General features: G+C 46.6%; 1 protein-coding gene across 1 annotated transcript in view; it reads right to left on the reverse strand.

Annotated features, from left to right (window-relative positions):
* Positions 1-18,710, reverse strand: part of SPAG1 (sperm associated antigen 1) — a 906,455-nt gene that overhangs the window by 215,574 nt on the left and 672,171 nt on the right. The window contains exon 15 of the mRNA XM_078686952.1: positions 8,042-8,183. Coding sequence (XP_078543078.1) covers positions 8,042-8,183 — 142 coding nt within the window. The remainder of the gene's footprint in view (positions 1-8,041; positions 8,184-18,710) is intronic.

The raw sequence follows: 18,710 nt of genomic DNA on the forward strand, positions 1-18,710 counted from the left end.
TTCCACCAATGACTTAAAATGTAGATGGGGCATGAGTGAGTGTGAGAATGAACCTCCCAATGTAATTAGAGACACGTTTTTTCATTGGAATGATATTCTATATTTTCCATTTATATCCTATTTGCCAAATAACCACCTATTTTCCTTCCTCCGATTTTCCTTCATTTCCTTAATTTTACCAGCATTAATTAAAATCCTCATGACACACTTCTTTTGACTATGGGAGTCAATACAACTCCGTTCCAATACGGCCGCCGCTCTCACTGGCGTATCTGCAGTCAAAGACTGGTAGGCTATACCCTCCTACTATGTCCCGCATCACTAAGCGCGGCCGCCACACCCAACTACACGCCATTTCCGTCTGTTTCACAGCCCGGGAAGTATATCTTGGCACACGGCATTCATCGATGTGTCCCGTCTACTCACAGACGGACGGGTAGGTTCCGGACGTCGTTGGAGCGAGCAACCCAGTCTTCCTGAATTTCAGATCAGAGGTAACAAGGCTTTATAACTGCGGAGGGCAGTCGCGACCATCAGGAGGTGCCCACCTTTCTCAAACTGGGGATAGGCGTCATGTTTTGCTCATAATAGTGATGAATTTGTTGTTCTTTGTGTGCATTGTATGCGAGACCATGCTTAATCACCCTTTTTGCCATTTTTAAATATTCACGACCTTGAACGTGGACAGATGACAGATTGGTCATTAACTTGAGCACCCTTGTTACAACAGAGGCGCATGCTTACTTGGGCTCAGTACTGTACTGTTGACCGCTACATGTCTGTCACGTTGCAGCTTCCTACAGATGAGATTCTCACCGAGTTCAGTATAGCGATAAACGAACTAAGGGTGACACATTCATTATGAACCAGTGGAGTCTTCTGGCTTCAACCTTCACTGTCTACACTACCATAACTTTTAACTTCACCCGCCCTAACCGGGATGGCCACGTTCCAGTGATATTTTGCGCCTAACACATCACATGATTGGAGCTGTACAGCCCGCCTATACCGACACAATAAGTGTGTCAACTTCACCACATAGGAGGCAGCGGCACCTTAATTGGTTCTGATCCTCACTTTACAGTATGCCGATCGAGGCATACTCCACTGAGCATGTACATTTGACTGCATGCAGAGTCGAATGCCAGGGTACAAGTACAACTAAATACCAGTAAAGTTCACTGTTAACACGTGTTGTGCATCCAAATTTTATGTCTGTATGTCTCTCTCTCTTCTACTTTACCAGGTTTGGTTTAGGAACCTGTACTACACGTTCCTTCCAGGGCGAAGACGCATCTATACCTGACTAGGGGTATTACAGGTATACAGGGTGTTAATTTCCCTGATTCTTGATCACTTTTCCTTGTTTACACTCCTCACGGTCCTGACGAAGCGCCCACGGATCCCTTTTGGACCTACATGAAGCGCGAAACATGTTGACCAATTTTTTTCTTTAACACACACAGATTCGGAGAGCAGCGGGAAGAAATTTATCCCCCCTCCTCCACATTTGTTCCACAGGGGAGCTCCAGTGTCGGACTTATTTTAACCTTACCATCCGGACCCCGAAATAAAATTAGGTTCTAGGTACCGTCTGGTAATTTTAACTCACTCACTCACCACTCTAGGCAAACATACCCACATGCACAACTGCGTCACCTCCTTAAAAGATTTCCAATAAAGAGCCCTCTCGCGGGGCCCGTGGAGGACAGCAGCGTCACCCCCCACGAGGAGCAATGCCCGATGATGAAGCATGACACTCGCAAGGGTGTATGAGGGCACTATATCTAAAAAGGAGGTATTCCCCCATCACTCTAGACAACCCAACTTTATTGAAATTGACCACTCTCATACTTCCTCTCCAACCAGAATAGGTTGTGACTCTCTTTGACCTTAGGAACAGCTACCCCTTAGTGTATACTACCCCTAAGGTAGGCCTAGGTAACCCCATGAGCAGGGTGCAGTGTTTGTGAAAGGTAGGACATGTACTTGTGTGAGAGAGACATGTCCTAATAGTGAAATACTGTGTATTTCATTTTCACTGTCGAAAGGCTATCTGTCCCATATGCTTATAATTGGGGTTGCACTGTAACATTTTTACAGGTGTAACTTTCCATAGAACAAGATATGAAAATGGAGTTTGGACTCTCTGAAGTTTTAGAAAGTGGGCATTTTCTTACTTTACCATTCTGTGTGCCTCTGGCTGTTTGTGTATTCAGCGTCTGGTGTGTGAATGACAGGAGCGGAGATCTCCATTCACTCTAGACAGTCACTGGGGGGTTGGGGTGTGCCCTGCCTTGCCTGGGGAACTCATCGCATGGTTAAATAGAGCTGGTCTGCATTTAGAGTGGTGGGATGAGTTTTACTCACACCTGAATAGGCTGAGTCTCCTTTTGCACAATATTGTCTCCGCCCCCTGTGGTCAAGCTGCACAAGGAAGGACAGGACAGGTTTGCCACAAACAGAACAAAGACATTTTGGGGTATAAGTGTTACAGCTAAAACCCCAGGACTTTAGATTACTTCAAGGAACAAGAGACCCTGCCAAGGAGAAAAGCTGTAGAGCTGTAAGGAGAAAGTAATGCCCCTTTGCTGTGTGCTATGTGGGGTTGGCCTGCAACTGCTGCTTCTGTCTGTGGTGGAGGAAAATGACTGACTCCTTTTGCCCTGCTGTGGTATCCTGCTTGTGAAGCACTCTCCAAGGGCTTGTGCGTACTGGCCTCATTTTTAGAAGTCTCAGGGATACAAAAGACTTCCGGAAATATCCTTGCTGGATCTTAAAGTAACCTGCTTGTTGAGGAGTAAGCTGAAGAGCTGTGTGAGGAGCACTACCCTCTTTTCTTTAATATATTGTAAAGGGTGTGTTGGCCTGCAGTTGCTGCTCGTGCAGAAAAGACTGTCCTTCCCTTTCATGATTTTTAACCTCTTGGGCGCGGCCGCGATTCTGCGCCTGTGCGGCAGAACCGCGAGTGGGCGGGTTTATGACGGCCCCCAGCCATCATCAGCACACGAGCCCTGTGATGCATGACGGCTGGGTGCCGTCATCAGCATCGAAGGGGTTAAAGTAATGCGCATGAGGCGCACTTCCTGTTATCCTTCCAGTGCGTCATGAGCGCTCTTTCAAAATACCTGGGCTAGTGTATGCAGTGATGCCCTTGCCTCGTTGATTCCAGTAAAGGGAAGGGAGAGCTGAGGACCGGGAAGGGAGAGCTGAGGACCAGGAAGCGCTCTTTCGTCCCAACAAAGTGTTTATCAGCAGCCGGGGTTCGACCAAGGGCTGCTACTGGTCACCATGCCCAGGCAACAGAAGAATCCCGGCCAGGAGTTCCTATTGCTGGGGCAACTGGCTCCAGGAGGAGGCGTGGCCCAACCGCTGGAGGACACTGGAGCTTTGCAGGCTCCCATCTGCTGCCTCGGGCGCTCCCAAAGGAAGGGGCAGCACCGCCACCTCAGTGGTCCTCAAGAAGGTCACTTACCAGGAGCATTGGAGCAACAACACTGACCTGGGAATACTTGATGGAGGCCGCCACTGTTGCAAAACGGTGATTGGCTGCAGCGGCCCCGCGTGTTCACGGGCAGCCGCACTTCCGTGTTTCCCACGTCAGGGAAGAGTGTGTGTGTGCCCTCCGTACTTCCATAGGTGGCACACCGCAGGGGGGCATCAAGAGATTGGAAATCGGCTGCAGGCCTGGAGGGAAACCCTCGACGGAAGTCCCGGTCCTGCTGATAAGCTGTCGTGTACGCTGTGAAAGCCGTGCAGGAACGCTGCGGCTGCCTAGTAAAAGTACAATCGGCAGATTGATGAACTGCAGGAGTTAGTTATATGCCCTACGGTGGTGTCCTGCTGGGTCAGGATCACGGGTACAGGTACAGTAAGGGTGCCCGTGAGGGAAGTTTATTTTATGAAGATGTTCTGCCCATGATGACTGCATTTGTTTCAAACCCTGGTACCAGGAGTAATGTCCTGTTAGGCCCTAAGGGATAATAGGTGGTTCATATGTTGGGGGCATTATCTGACTGCTTCATGTGTTGGGGTCCTGATGCGACAATGTATATTGGGAAGGTATGAGCGACACCGTTTATGACTTTTGCAACTCAGAAGTATTTACCTCAGTGCACTAATTGTGTGTATGACAATTGCCTTATGGCAAAGGGGTTTATGATCCACGCATTACTGTGACTATTGCCTGGTTGGCAAGGTGATTGATTAACTATGTGTTTCATATGCATTTTTCTTTTTTATGACAAGTGCCTAGTCGCAGTGATTTATGTACTGTGGTCTAAATGTGATTTACATAATACCAAGTGCTTTGTGGTCTAATGTGTTTTACCTATAATACAAAGTGATACTTTTATATGCCACTGTGTGGAGTCTCTTTTTGTGACGTGCCTAGTGTGTCACTGCTGTGTGTGTTGTGCAAATGCTTTAAAGATTGCCTCTGGGATAAGCCTGATTGCTCTGCCTGGATACCAAGGGGGTGAGCAGGGGTTATCTTGGGTGTGCAACTCCCTTACCCTGACTAGAGTGGTGGGTTCTGCCTGGCTTAGGTGTAAACCCCATTGCTAACAAGAAGTTTGTTGTATTTTTAACTGGGGTGAATTTATATTTCCTGTTGGATTCTCTGGCTAGCTCTCCAGTCTGCTCTGGTTTGTACTATTTTGCAGAAAAAGCTATTTAGTGGGTGGATATTTTCTCTCTCCTGCCTACATACAGCTGCTGTTTTGTGACAGTTTACTTTCTGGTAGCCAAGAGTGGCCGCAGGGGCACACTTTAAAAACAAAATGGTGGGGCAAACACGCAGTGGGTGGGCGCACCAACGGCAAACCTGTTGCTGTCAGTCGGCAGGACCATTCCTCCATTTTCTCCAGGATATGAGGTAGGGTTGCCTTATTCAAGTAAGCAACTTAATTCTCTCAGGAGCATGTCTCTTCCTTGCACACGTTGGTCTGGACAATGATTCATACACTCGCCAGTCTACTTGGGGTGCCCTGCTCCTGACGCTCCGGTAAATTTTCCTACTTCGTGGATTTACCCTCCATTTTGGGGGAAGAAGCCAGATGTGGCACAGGGGACCATATATCACGGGCCCAGTGCAGGGAAGGATGTTTAAACCTTAGAAGACTAGAGAGGATCCATAGAAGTCTATATTTTAATACCAGATCCCTGCCCTAACTGTTTATGGAAATTTGGATTCTTCTGATGTCTCATAACATCTGCATTCGTATTAACACCAAAACTTGACTTCATTCTGCTGTCCTCCCTGATTTATCCACTGCCATTCTTGCTCACTGTAAGGTGATTAAATAAGCGAGGGAAAAAAGGGCAGGAGGGGGTAGCTATCATTTTTATTAATGCTCTAAATGTCTCCATTATTGGGTCCCATTTTTCCAAACAGTTGGAGATGTTCAAATAGGAGACCCCCATGACGAACACCTGGAAAGGGACTTTGATTTATCGCCTACCTGGATCTAAGAAAGATTTCAGTTTATTCATGTTAGAATTGCCTTCTTACTAATTTATTGGGGCTGATCATTTTTTATTGTTTGGGGACTTAAACTACCATGGCAAACACACAGTAGACAGTTAAGTGATTTTATAGACCACACACATTCTTAGATGTGGGACAGGTAGGCGGCCCTCCCGGGAGACACACACTGCACAGAGGACGCTGCTCACTGGTTGAGGACAATACGTAGATACTCAGAATTGGCTGCCTCATAGCCCCCTATGCACAAAGATTGGTGTGTTTAAGTTTTATAAAACAAAAGTGAAATAGATGAGTACATCACCAAGCCTTGGTCCGAGGCTGGAGCCACCTACCGAGACAGGGCAAGGAAGAGCGTGATAGACAGAGCTCAAAGGGACAGTAGAAATATTTAGATTACTGGCTGGTAGGCACAGAGGAGGTGGGAGTAGGTACACCCAAGGAAGTGATTTGAGATATTGTAATTTGCCTCCAGATTGAATTGGTTGGAACTGCCTAAGCGATTGATAAGAAATGTAATAATACTAACTGGAAAATGTCTTTGTACAACTACACTGCAAAAATTCAAATGTCAATACAAATATGTTTTAAAAAAGGGATTTAATTGACAGCGGATTTGGATGACAGCTGAATTGGCACAAAGTGTTTGGGGTCCAACACATGTTGGAGGACACGTTAGACGTAATGTTTAGTAACACCATCCGGATATAGGTGGATTTACCTACATCACTTAACTGGACTGAGCATTTACTTATCAGTTTCAAAATCCTACTGTCTGTTATATGGTTGAGAAGCAACTCGCTGTTTGTCCCAAGAAGCACATTTTTGCCAGACGCCAGGAGTCATTCCAGAGGGTGGTGTGTCTGCCAAAGATTAGAACTTTAGTTTTGTCCGTGTTGAGCTTCAGATAGTTGTCCTTCATCCAGGCTAAGACGTTCACATAAGGTTGTGGTAGTTGGGCTTTGTCGGGTGGGGTCTGCTGAGAGCGAGAGGATGAGCTGCGTATCGTCGCATAGGAGTTAATGTTGTGTGATTGGATGATGTCTGCGAGTGGAGTCATGTAGATGTTGAAGATTTGACGGAGGGATGAGCCTTGGGTATGTCACAGATGGTGTGCTTGGGTTGTGAGGTGAAGGGAGGGAGGTGGACGTTTTCAGTCGTGAGAAAGGATTAAATGGTGTTTTGATACTGGGGTTCACTAACACGCACTGACATGACAGAGGGAATTTCTAGGTGCTATTCACCCTCCTTTTTAAATTAATGGTTGTTGGCAACAGCTTTGGGATGTCACAGAAATCTCTGAGTCCCACCCTCTTTAATATTTGAGTGGCCCCACTGACAAAGGTTGTCACGTCTTTCGGTCTGGATATTATGTCATATGCTGACGACACCCAATTGGAGGTTTTGAACTAACAAAACCAGAAAACAACAAGAGCCAGGTTCTGTGACTGCCTGCATTCTAAGGCATCTTGGGTGAAGCAGAACTGTCTGCAACTACACTGGGGGAAAATTGAAAGCCATCCATATCTGGTTAGAGGATTGGTGGCCCAGGGCATTGGGCAATCTCCCTTACTCAAAAAAGTTGTAAAGAATCTCAGTATTCTGCTGGATGACAAACTTAACATGCCAAGTCAAGTTACCGCAATTTGCGGTACTCGTTTTGGAATCTTTCGTGGACTCACAAAGGCCTTCTCTTGGCTCCTTCTGAACTGTAGGAAGAACATTATACAGACCCTTATAACCAGTCGCCTTGACTATGGAAATGGTCTCCTGGTTGCAGCAAATGATTCCCTCATGTTGCACCTGCAAGTGATCCAGAACATGGTTGCCAGGTTGGTTTGCAATCTTCCATCCAGTATCTCAGCTGGTCCAGTTCTAAGATCCCTTCAATGGTTGCCTGTCAGAAACCGTTGTATTTGTAAACTCCTATGCCATGCTCACAGAGCCCTGTATGGTGAAGGTCCAGTATACCTGCGTACAAGAATCATATTTTTGCAGCCAGTCAGGAAACTAATATTATGTGCCTGGCACTGGCCACCCCCACCACATATGAACTACTTGAAACAGAGATTGTCTTTATTTTACCTTGCACTTTACCATTGGAATAAGCTAACTTCACATAGTCACTCCTGTAACAGCTATTTTAAAATGTATTTAAAACCTGGTTATTTAAGCTAATTGGCCTTTCTTTAAAGTCTGTCTGCTACCCACCTTCTTTGTGTTAAGCTTTAGAGCTGGGATACTAATGAGGTGAGCGGTGTGTGCTTAATTAAATGCTCAGAAGATTAGGCCTGCCAGCAATATAGGAAAAAATGATTTCCTGTTGTAGTGGGTTGTGCACTAAAACTACAAGGGATGTTAAGAGGTTTGCATCAAAGTGTTCCTATAAGAATCTTTTGGGATTACAAAAAAATGCACAGTAACAGCACATTTCATTTTTAACAAAATGAAATCATGTCACAACGTGTCAAAAAGTAATTTCTGAATGTAAGGAATAAATACAAATACCAAGATGGAAAAAAATACCATTGAAAGTTTGCCAAATTCAGGGCTTACCTGTTAGTGTATATGGAACACTCTTCAGAATTTAACTCCACACATGCGCTATACTTTCCTATTGCTTGCTTATACTGTGCCTTTTTCACAAATGCATTCCCTTCTTGTTTGAGTGACAAAAACATCTCTTCAGCTTTTTTACCTAAAAACCAAGATCAAAAAGTTACACATACACACACAATGTTGAGAAGTTACACTGCTTGCCATGTAAACAGAAGTGAGATTCCGATTTGGCAAACAGGGCTGAGCAAAGAGCTCAGTAATAATTGCAAACAACATAATATCAAGAAACTTATAGCCCTCCATGCTTCTGAGATCAGTAAATTGTGTACCAGTAAACCAAGCAAAAAGTTACTTACGCCGCTTCGATATGTCAATGGAAACATTATTTAAAAACAAATTGTTATTGTTAGTATCATCACAGTTCCTGAATGGTTACTTTCTTTTGGACATCAGTGTCACCATGATTACTGAACCTGCACATCACAACTTATTTAGAGTATCAAATATTAGCAGATGACAGACAAATGGTGTTCAAAATCACTAGGGTACATCACATTTCAATTGACTGAATGCCTGGGACTTCACAACAGATGCATGACAGTTGGTTACAGATTAATACATAAAAATATTCAAAGGGTAAACCAGCCTCAATTAGGGTAGCTACGATTAATAACAATCCTTGCAATCTACCACTATTATATAATGTTAAAAATCTTCTCTTTCTTCAAGATGAGAATAATATATTTTTTTTAAATCTTTCTCTCTCCCCAATTTACACCTTACATTGTCAACTAGTCAGTGCCGTGCCTCAACTATGAAAAACAGTATACAATTAATGAAGAAAAAAACTTCACTAACTACAAGTTAGAAATAGAGCCAGCAATCAGTTGGTTGGTTGAGACATGCTGATTGTCAGAAAAGTATGGCTGGCCCTCCACTGACTCCATGTAGAAGATAGTAGATCGCTTCTTCACTGTCACCTTAAGAATTAATCAGAGGTTATGTAATGTGTTGGGCCTTACCGTTAATTCGATATCCATTAAATAAGAACATTCTGAATGGGTGACTGCTTTCAAACACTGCGCACAAATTTGTGGGAATGACAAAGATTTTCTAATGGGGATTAATTGGGTGGAGATACATTGCAGAAGGATCTTAGGATCTCTGTGTCAGTTGGGAATTGGTTATGTATTAATGACAATACCACCTAGTCTCAACGACCAGTTTAAATCCTGGGTCTTCTTTGGTTGAATTGTTTGTATTGTTCAACTATCAATTGAATATTCTATAGTCTCATCATCCATTAGTTATAATACAATAATACTGGACTTTAGTTTGTTGCTGACTTTCTAAAATAAGATTTTTTGTTCTTTATTGAATAACCAGTTATCAGCAAAAGAGTATTAATGGTCTGATTAGAATATGGATAACAATATGAAATGTCTAAGTATACTGTCTCTAAATTAGAAAGAAGTAAGAACTAATTAATTACAAAGGTTCCGAAAAGGGTTAGGCTTATGTCCCTGATGTCAGCAACTATGTGTAAATAAGTAGTTTTGTTTTTATAATTATTTTATTATTTGGGAATTTGTTATGTATTAATGAGAAGCACCATATAGAGTTTCAACGACCAGTTTGAATCATGGGTCTTCTTTGGTATAATTGTTGGTATTGTTCAACTATCAATTGAATATTCTAGAGAGTCTCATCATCCATTAGTTAAAATATTATAATACTGGAGACTTTAGTTTGTTGCTGACTATCTAAAATATGTTTTTAGGTCTTAATTGAATAACAAGTTATCAGCAAAAGAGTGTTAATGGTCTGATTAGAATATGGATAACATGAAATGTCTAAGTATACTGTCTCTAAATTAGAAAAAAGTAGGAACTAATTAATTACAAAAGTTCTCTGCGGCGTGGCTTGGCTGCGAAGCGGAATGGCTGCCTGATCTCGCAGCTCCGCTGACCGAGCCAATTAATCCTGCAATTATAGACACTTCTAGTGTGTGGAATCGGACCTACCTCCCTCAGATATCTGCTCGAAGGTCGGACAGCTGACCGGTGGTGAAACTGATTGCAGAACGCAGACTGGGACGCTGTGATCGCGGTCTGCACGAGAGCGGAGCGGAGGCCTGGTGAAACAGCGGGAGCCGGGTGCTCACGTTAACCCTTAGCCCGGACGAGTGCAGTCGGACGCCGCGCAGGACCGGAGCCCGCTGCAAGGTGAATGTGCGCGTGAGCTGCGAGCGGACGTCGGACTGCGGGAACCTCCGGCGGGCTGATTTGTACTCGCTGCAACAACTGGTGAGCAATACCCAGCGGAGGAATCCTGGCGCTACCACACGACGCAAGCGCTGACTACCGCGACCCGCATCTACGGTATATGCGGTGATATGGCGAGTCGCCTGGAATAAGACCCGGTAAGGAACCAGCAAGACGAGACTTGCGCGCTGACGGCTCCCGATATATTTGAAGGAGAGCAAACTGTGTGGGTGCCCTCGCGCCGAGCCTTCACTGCTCCTGAAATGGGCGGCCATGTCTGAGTGACTAGAGACGCATATCTGCGAGCTGCTCCCCCTCACTAATCTCCCTGGCTGCGACACTGCTGGAGCTCCGTTGCTGCTGCCCTGGGGCCACATTGTAAAAGGAGTGTAAATTACATGGATATACAGGGAAACCGTGAAGCGGAACCCCGGGGCGCCTGACTGTGGCGCCAGTGAGTGTGAAGAGTTGATTATAGAGTGGACGAGAGGGGCCATTTTATCCTGCAGCTGCCCCAGTGATAAGCCCTGGCGCCTCGCCCTGGCTACGCGGTGTAGAATTGAGGAATCTACGAAACTTGTGCAGTCTGTGCTGATCTTGTGAGGATACATCAGAGTATCTGGACGCAGGAAAGCCCCGAAGTAACAGTGGACTCGGAAGGCACAAAACATTGGAAATCCGGCGGGCGCATTGGCGCGAAACTTGGCGCTGTCGGGGGGCCGACGAGAATAGTGTGAAGGTGCTCACTGGAGCGTGACACTACACGTAACCGCTGTGACGCAGCCACTCCTACCTTACTGCGGTGTTTGGGGCCGAATATGGGGAAGCCGGACACGAGACAGCCGCGTCTGACCTTCGACAAGACTAAGCAGAAGGCCACTGGCCAGGACCAGGCGGAAGATGGCGCTACTAAGAGTGACCAGAGCGGCTCGCAAAATGCTGACATAAAATCCATGTTCCAAGAACCGAAGACGAGCTTGCAAGGCATAGATCACAAAATGGATGATCTGGCAGCCCGCATGGACAGCATCACGCGGCGTATGGACAAACAAGAAGGCAGAGTGGGGGTGCTCGAAACACGAGTGACTGAAACAGAGGAGAGTCAGACTGCTATGGATAAGAAACTACGCGGCATGGACAAGATTCTATCGTTGATTCAGCAGCCCGTTCGAGACGCAACAACGTCCGCATAACGGGCATGGCGGAATCGACAAACATCACGAAAATGGAGCTGTACGTCGAGGCAATGATGACCGAACTGTTCGGGACTGGGCTTTCACAGAGGTTTCTGGTCGAAAGGGTGCATAGAACCCTGGGCCCCCAGCCTCAGCCGGGCGCACCGCCCAGACCTATCATTGCCCGCATCCTGAACTATAGGGACAGGGACACTATATTGCGCATAGCAAGAGACACGAAAGACCTACAGCATCAGGGTAACCACATCTCAATATACCCGGATTTCACCATGCAGGTCCAGGCGGCCAGAAGGGAATTCGTACCGGCTAAAAAGATTTTCCAGCAACTTGGCACCAAATACTCGCTTATTTACCCGGCTAAGCTGAGAGTGCAGGGCCCGGGCAAACCATCCTTCTTTGTGGACGCGAGGGCGGCGTTGCAGTACGCCAAACAACTGGCACGAGATCAGAAGAATCAGGCGCACTTGGAAGAGCCAGCAGAACGTGAGAGGCTGAGTGATGTCTAGTGACTAGGGGCTATAATCAGAACTACGTGCACTGTGCCTCTACTGCCACGGATGTCGGTTGACGAGGACATCGGACTGTGTAACTGCTGAAACAGACCTGTACAGATAAGTTGTTGACCATAAATATATGGGGGAAGGTGGAGAGTCCTTGAGCGATCACTACCAGGCCGGCGCTCGGTCGCCCTGGCACAAGTACAGGGTTAGTAGGTGACCAACCCGTGTTCCCCAAGGGATGATTCCCATTGATCTACGTTTGCTGGAGAATCCTACTGGGTTCTTGAAGTTGGGAAGGGAGAGCAGGGGGGGGGGTGATGCACGACCTGTTTGGGGGGTTGGAGCGGGTGGGGCAAGGGTGAGGCAAGGGTGGGATTGGGGTGGAAAGTTGTGTTATGTTTAAATGTAAGTGATATGACGTATGGAGCAAATATCAACAATGTCTGGAGCACTAGATTACACGTAATGTCTGACCAGCAAGGATGTCGTGCTGAAAGCTGTCCAGGGTTGGGTAGAAATGCGGACTGGATAATTGCCACTTTGACCGCTTGGTTGCGGGAATCTAGGTTAATGTGTAACACCAATGTACTGAGAACAATGTGCATGACAGTAATATGACAATGGCCCAAATTAAATGTTTAACTTGGAATGTACGTGGAATGAATGATAGCCGTAAGGCCAGACTGGTTCAAGCCTTCCTACTTAGAAAAGCTATAGATATATGCTTCCTGCAGGAGACTCACCTGACTACTACCGCTGCCGCTGTGCTCCGTCGCAGCAGATGGGGTGAGACTGTGCATGCTCCCTACTCGAACTACTCATGAGGGGTGGCGATATTGGTTAGGAGAGGCCTTAACTGGAAGTCATCAGAAGTGGTACGAGATCCTAATGGAAGGTTCATACTTCTGGTGGGGACGTTATGTGGCGTGCGAATGATACTGGTGAATGTCTATGGTCCTAATGATGACAACCCTGATTTCTTTTGTGATCTCTGGCATAAGATTCAGTCTCGTGGCCAGGCCGCGATTGTGTGGGGTGGTGACTATAATGTGGTATTGTCAGACACCATGGACAGGCAAGGGGCGGCCAAGGAACATCACCCTAGGGCAGCGACAGCGCTTGGGGACATAATGTCAGACGCTCAATTGGTAGACTCATGGAGATTACTGCACCCCGAGGCCCGGGAGGGTACCTGTTTGACGCTGCATAGGGCGGCCTGGTCCAGGTTAGACTACTAGCTACTGACAAGGGATATTCACGCCTTAACACAGGAGGTAGCACACCTGCCCAGATCAATTTCGGATCACGCCCCAGTCTGTTTGACACTAACTACCCCCCCGCAGTACGCCCAGCCTTTCAGCTGGAGATTCCCCTCTCGGGCTCTCCGGGACCAGGTCTTCAGGCAGGAGCTGAGGGAAAAACTTGAGGAGTACTTTGAGCTGAATGAAGGCTCGGTGGGCTCCCCGGGCACCCTCTGGGAAGCATGTAAGGCAGTGACAAGGGGGTATTGCATGTCACTGAAAACAGGGGTACTCAGATCCATTAGGGGCACACTACAACGGCTAGAAACCGAACTGGCAGCGCTTGAGGCTCTGCTCACGAACGCACCAACAGATAGAGACCGGGCTGATTTCAGGACGAAACTCACACAATACCAAGAGGAGGCAGACAGGGAGGTGAAATTTCTGTCCAGGGACAGCCAGGCTCGGCGATATGGAGAGGGTGACAGGGCTGGGCGCACCTTGGCTAACATGCTTCGCTCACCGAGAGGTACGGAATATATTTTGGAACTTACAGATGAGGAGGGAGATATTGTTAGGGAACCCCCCAGCCATACTCCGGGTTATGACTGACTACTACAGAACACTGTACACATCCAAGGTCACGCCGGATGATAAAACGCTCACAGACTACCTAGATACAATCGCTCTGGCGTGGTTCAACAATGGGGCCAGGCAATACATGGACTTGCCTTTTTCCCAAGAAGACATACGAGCAATAATTGCAGGCCTGCCTCCAGGTAAAGCACCAGGGCCAGACGGGCTGTCAGCAGACTTCTATAAGGAGTATGCGGACATATTAATACCCAGACTACATAGGGCTTTCGAGGAGGCGGTGGAATCAGGCACACTCCCACAGACAATGCGAGAGGCGTTGATTATTACGATACTCAAGCCCGATAAAGATCCCGCAAACCCGGACTCGTATCGTCCGCTTTCGCTCATAAATATTGATGCTAAAATCTATGCGAAACTGCTCGCAGATCGTCTTAAATACATGTTGCCGCAAATCGCACTCTCTGATCAGTGTGGGTTCGTACTACAGCGTTCCACTTCCCATAATCTGAGGGTGCTGTTCGGACTTTTACACTATCTTGATCCAAAGGTGCAGGCTGCCGCCGCGCTATTGGACGCGACTAAAGCGTTCGATTCTCTTGAGTGGAAATTTCTGCTTACCCTTTTCACCCGTATGGGATTTAGTCCACTATTCGCCAGACGCATTGGAATATTATACAATAACCCGTCCGCTAGAGTCAGGGTTAATGGACAGACGTCGGCTCCCTTCCCGATAACGAGAGGCACCAGACAAGGGTGCCCGCTGTCCCCGTTGCTGTTCGCTATCGCTACGGAACCCCTTGCGGCGCGCATGCGCCAACACCATACCCAGCGGAGCATTGGCTTCACGTCACGAGGCCTACTCATCTCCCTTTATGCTGACGACGTGACAATATACATGATGAATCCGGCAGACAACTTTGACCCATTGATGAGAGAAGTGCTAAGATACAGTGGCCTTACCGGTATCAATATAAACTGGTCAAAATCAACCATGCTGCCGTTGACGGACGGCACGACCAAATGCCACACTGAATTTCCGATAGACTGGGTGGAGGATGAGTTCAAATACCTGGGAATCAAGGTCAGCCGCTCTATACAAGACATTTGGCTATCAAATTTCGGAGTGGCAATGGACTGGCTTGAGGGAAAAGTGAAAAAATGGAAGACCTTGCCACTGTCACTGACAGGCCGCATAGCTATTGCCAAAATGGTTGTGGTCCCCAAATTCCTGTATTTATTTATAAACATACCGCTTCCTCTGACGATGGCATTTTTTCGCCGGCTCAGGTCTGCTATAATTGAATTAGTCTGGGCGGGCAAGCAGCCTAGAGTGGCTTGGAACCTTCTTACTCTTCCGTTTCATCAGGGAGGGCTGGCTGCGCCGGATTTCGAGCTATATGCGTATAGTGCGCAGGCCCAGTACCTGCACTACTGGCAGCACCCGACCCCTTATCAGCCGCACGTGGCGATAGAGACTGATGTGGCGGCACCCTGCCCCCTTAAGGCTGCGGCGTACAAGAAGTACAAACGATCCCAGGAAGACATTGATACTGTAGAAGTGGTGCGCTGGGCCTGGATGGGTATTGCTAAACGAGCAGGGGTCAGCGAACTGTATGCCCCGAGCATGCCATTGGAGGGTAATCCACTGCTGGGGCCGCTAACGGATGCAGTGGTGGCCCGCAGAGCGTGCGAACGGGGTCTGAGGGTAGCGGGTGATTTGTACCCTGATGATGTGTTTATTGAGCTGCACGATATGACTGAGTCCGCTAACCCAACGGCCTCAGAACTGCTGCTATATTACCAACTACGGGCTGCGTGCAAGAAACGGTATCCGGTCTTTCCTGCGGTCCCACCGACGCTGGCGGCTTTGGAGGACGTACTATCGAACGCCTCCTCGCACAAATTGATAACGCGCATATACAAGACTACGCAGAATGCGTCGCCTGTCCCACACATTGACTCGCGAGTGGCCTGGGAGGGGGAGGCGGGTATAAGCATCACGGAGAAACAATGGACATTTTGCTGCGCACAACTAGAACAACTGTCGCCCAACTATAGATTGAGGCTCATACACTTTAATTACTTGCATAGAACATACCGCACACCTCGGCAATTGGTTAAAATGGGCCTGCAGGCGGAGGCATCTTGTTGGAGATGCGGTGCGAGTGACGCTACATTCTATCACCTGGCCTGGGAATGCGGCCCAATACACACATTCTGGGAGGCGACCTTTCGTAGCATAGGGCAGATGGTGGGCGCACACTTGGATCCTGACCCGCTCATCGCGCTGCTGGGGTTTGTGCTGCCCATACCGAGTGCATCCCGGAAACTGGTGGCTCTCCTGTTACTACTTGCCAAGCGACAAGTCGCACTTCATTGGAAGCAGAAGGCTGCACCTACGTCATCTGGTTGGGTAAAGTCTGCAATGTATTGTAATGATCAGCTGTCAGCCTATTGGGAACTAATGCCACTGCGGTCCAGACCGACAGACATTTGGCAGCCGTTGGTGGACTGGCTGGCTAGATCGGTCGGCAATGAAAGTGAATGAGAGATGCGGATGGGATGAGCCTGGGGAGGTAGAGTGGGTGGGTTGAGGCTTGCGACCAACTCTAGTGGACAGCGGCTGATGGCAGAAGTGCCCGGGGATATGCAATTAGACTATGACTTGCTGATGTGCGACACTCACTTACGTCTGTTGTAGTTTGTTGATGAGTTCTATAATGTATTGATATCCTGAGCAAATGTACGCCTTATACTATCTGGATGGGACATGCCATGCAATTAAGCTGCCTGCCTCCGGGTTGTTGGCTAAATAGCGGTGTACTTATTGAAGATAACAATAAAGGTTTTGAAAAATTAAAAAAAATAAAAATAAAAAAAAATTACAAAAGTTCTCTGACAAGGGTTGGGCTTTTGACCCTGATGTCAGCCACTATGTCTAAATAAGTAGTTTTGTTTTTATAATTAATTTATTTGTGCGATTGATGTAAATAAATTACAAAGAGTGATAGATCATGGATGCTATGTGAACAAAGACAAGTTTGGTTGATAATTTGTAATGGAGTATGACTTTTTGTTTAAATGATCATAAATGTATGATGTGTATATTGTTTATTCCAGCCTTGAAAAAGAGGTGTTACCTTGAAACATTTGTTGCCCGTGTTCGAATACAAGATTGTTTAGCTTTAACCAAATATGGAATAAAGGAAACTAGTATAATATATAATTTGAGTTCATTGTCTATTTGGAGCATCAATTATTTTGAATTACAGAGGATTATTATTTTGAACTAATACTTTAATGAACGCTGCACAAGTGGGGATTGATGCCGGAGGAGTGAGGCACCAGGCACATTTTCTCTGGACGCCTTTTCTTCTTCATTCTGCGCCCTCAACTATTTATGAATAAAACTGGGAAAAGCAGAGCCTCTAATGGCTACTCCAGGAGATCATCACACTTCCACCACCGAACTAGACTGTGGAATGCCCGTCTTGCTATTGTAGGTAACAATCTCCCCCCATATTAGAACACTATTAACAGCATTGCTATCCTAAGCTCTGTTGCTGGAGCCAGGTAATTTAGGCAGTGTAGCACGCTAATACAGTTTGCCTTAGTTTTGCTCAATAAAGTCTTGGCCCGGAATTCAACACATAAAATATTTCTGCCCAATTAAGATCAGCCATACAATTCAAAAGGATCACAAAGTCTCACCCAAGAATTTAGCGCACATCAGCAAAGGCATCCCGGATAATGCAACACACCTGCCTCCGTCAAATCAGGATCTGCCACCAGCTACTGCCCAGTCAATCAAATAAAAAGGACCACATACCATGTATGGCAGAGTTTGTCCCAACAATCCAGTGGGAGACAACTTTCAGCACTCTCTTCCACCTCCATCTAGGCCCAGGGAAGATCATCAAAAGGGTGTTCTCAGCAAAGGGCATGAACAACAATGGTATCACCTCTCTGTGTCTGCTCTAGCCACCTATTGTCAAAACGTGTGTTACTCTACAATCTCAGCTAACTTTTAATTATTATCTACAATGTAACACTGCATCATGAGCCTCATTCAATATCAGAAGCTGATCATACCATTATCAAGCCTAGGCGTATGCCATGCAGACACTTACTCCAACTCCACTTCTGTACAACATAATAGATCCACCCTCAAACACCTCACCAACCACCACAAACTACTGAGCACACTCCAAGTCAGACTCATTAACACTATTGTGCAGTATTCCAAGCTTCATACGTCACAGTCATCATCCCATTCCACAATCTGAAGGCATTCTTCATCACAGAAACATGGTTCACTGCTCCATCCCATAAGCAACAGCATCCAGGGTGCAGAAAGCGCACACAAAAACGCAGAGGCATCATCATCCACAAGTCATCCTGGTCATGCACTCTAGGTTTTTTAATTTTTTGGGGCAATAATCCTTTTCTTTTAATAACCTTGGGTCGCTGTAAACACCTTTTTGGTCTAGCGAGGCTTCTGCCTTGACCTTGCACTCACCATGTGGCTGTCTACTTTATCCTCAGTCGGTCTTCATTTTCATTGGCTACTCTCTTGGGGGAACTCCACGCATGGGATCAGTGGTGACGTCATGGGCCACTCCTCTTCCTAATAGTACTGGATAGTACCAGTAGCGTTTGAGATTATTTACGGGATTGCCGCTCTCTTCTGCTGTTCAAATTATATCCTTTTTCCTGTGTAACTGTAATTTGTTTTTGTTGTTTGAAGGCTACTTCGACCGTTACCTCTCACTTGTTTTATAGTGGGCTTTTATTTTACCCATATGTTTTGCCTATGTGCGCTACATTATTTCAACAATTTAGGGCTATTATCTCCTTTTTGTTTTATT

The sequence above is a fragment of the Lissotriton helveticus genome, chromosome 4_1 (genome assembly GCF_964261635.1).
Source record: "Lissotriton helveticus chromosome 4_1, aLisHel1.1, whole genome shotgun sequence".
Classification (NCBI taxonomy): Eukaryota; Metazoa; Chordata; class Amphibia; order Caudata; family Salamandridae; genus Lissotriton; species Lissotriton helveticus.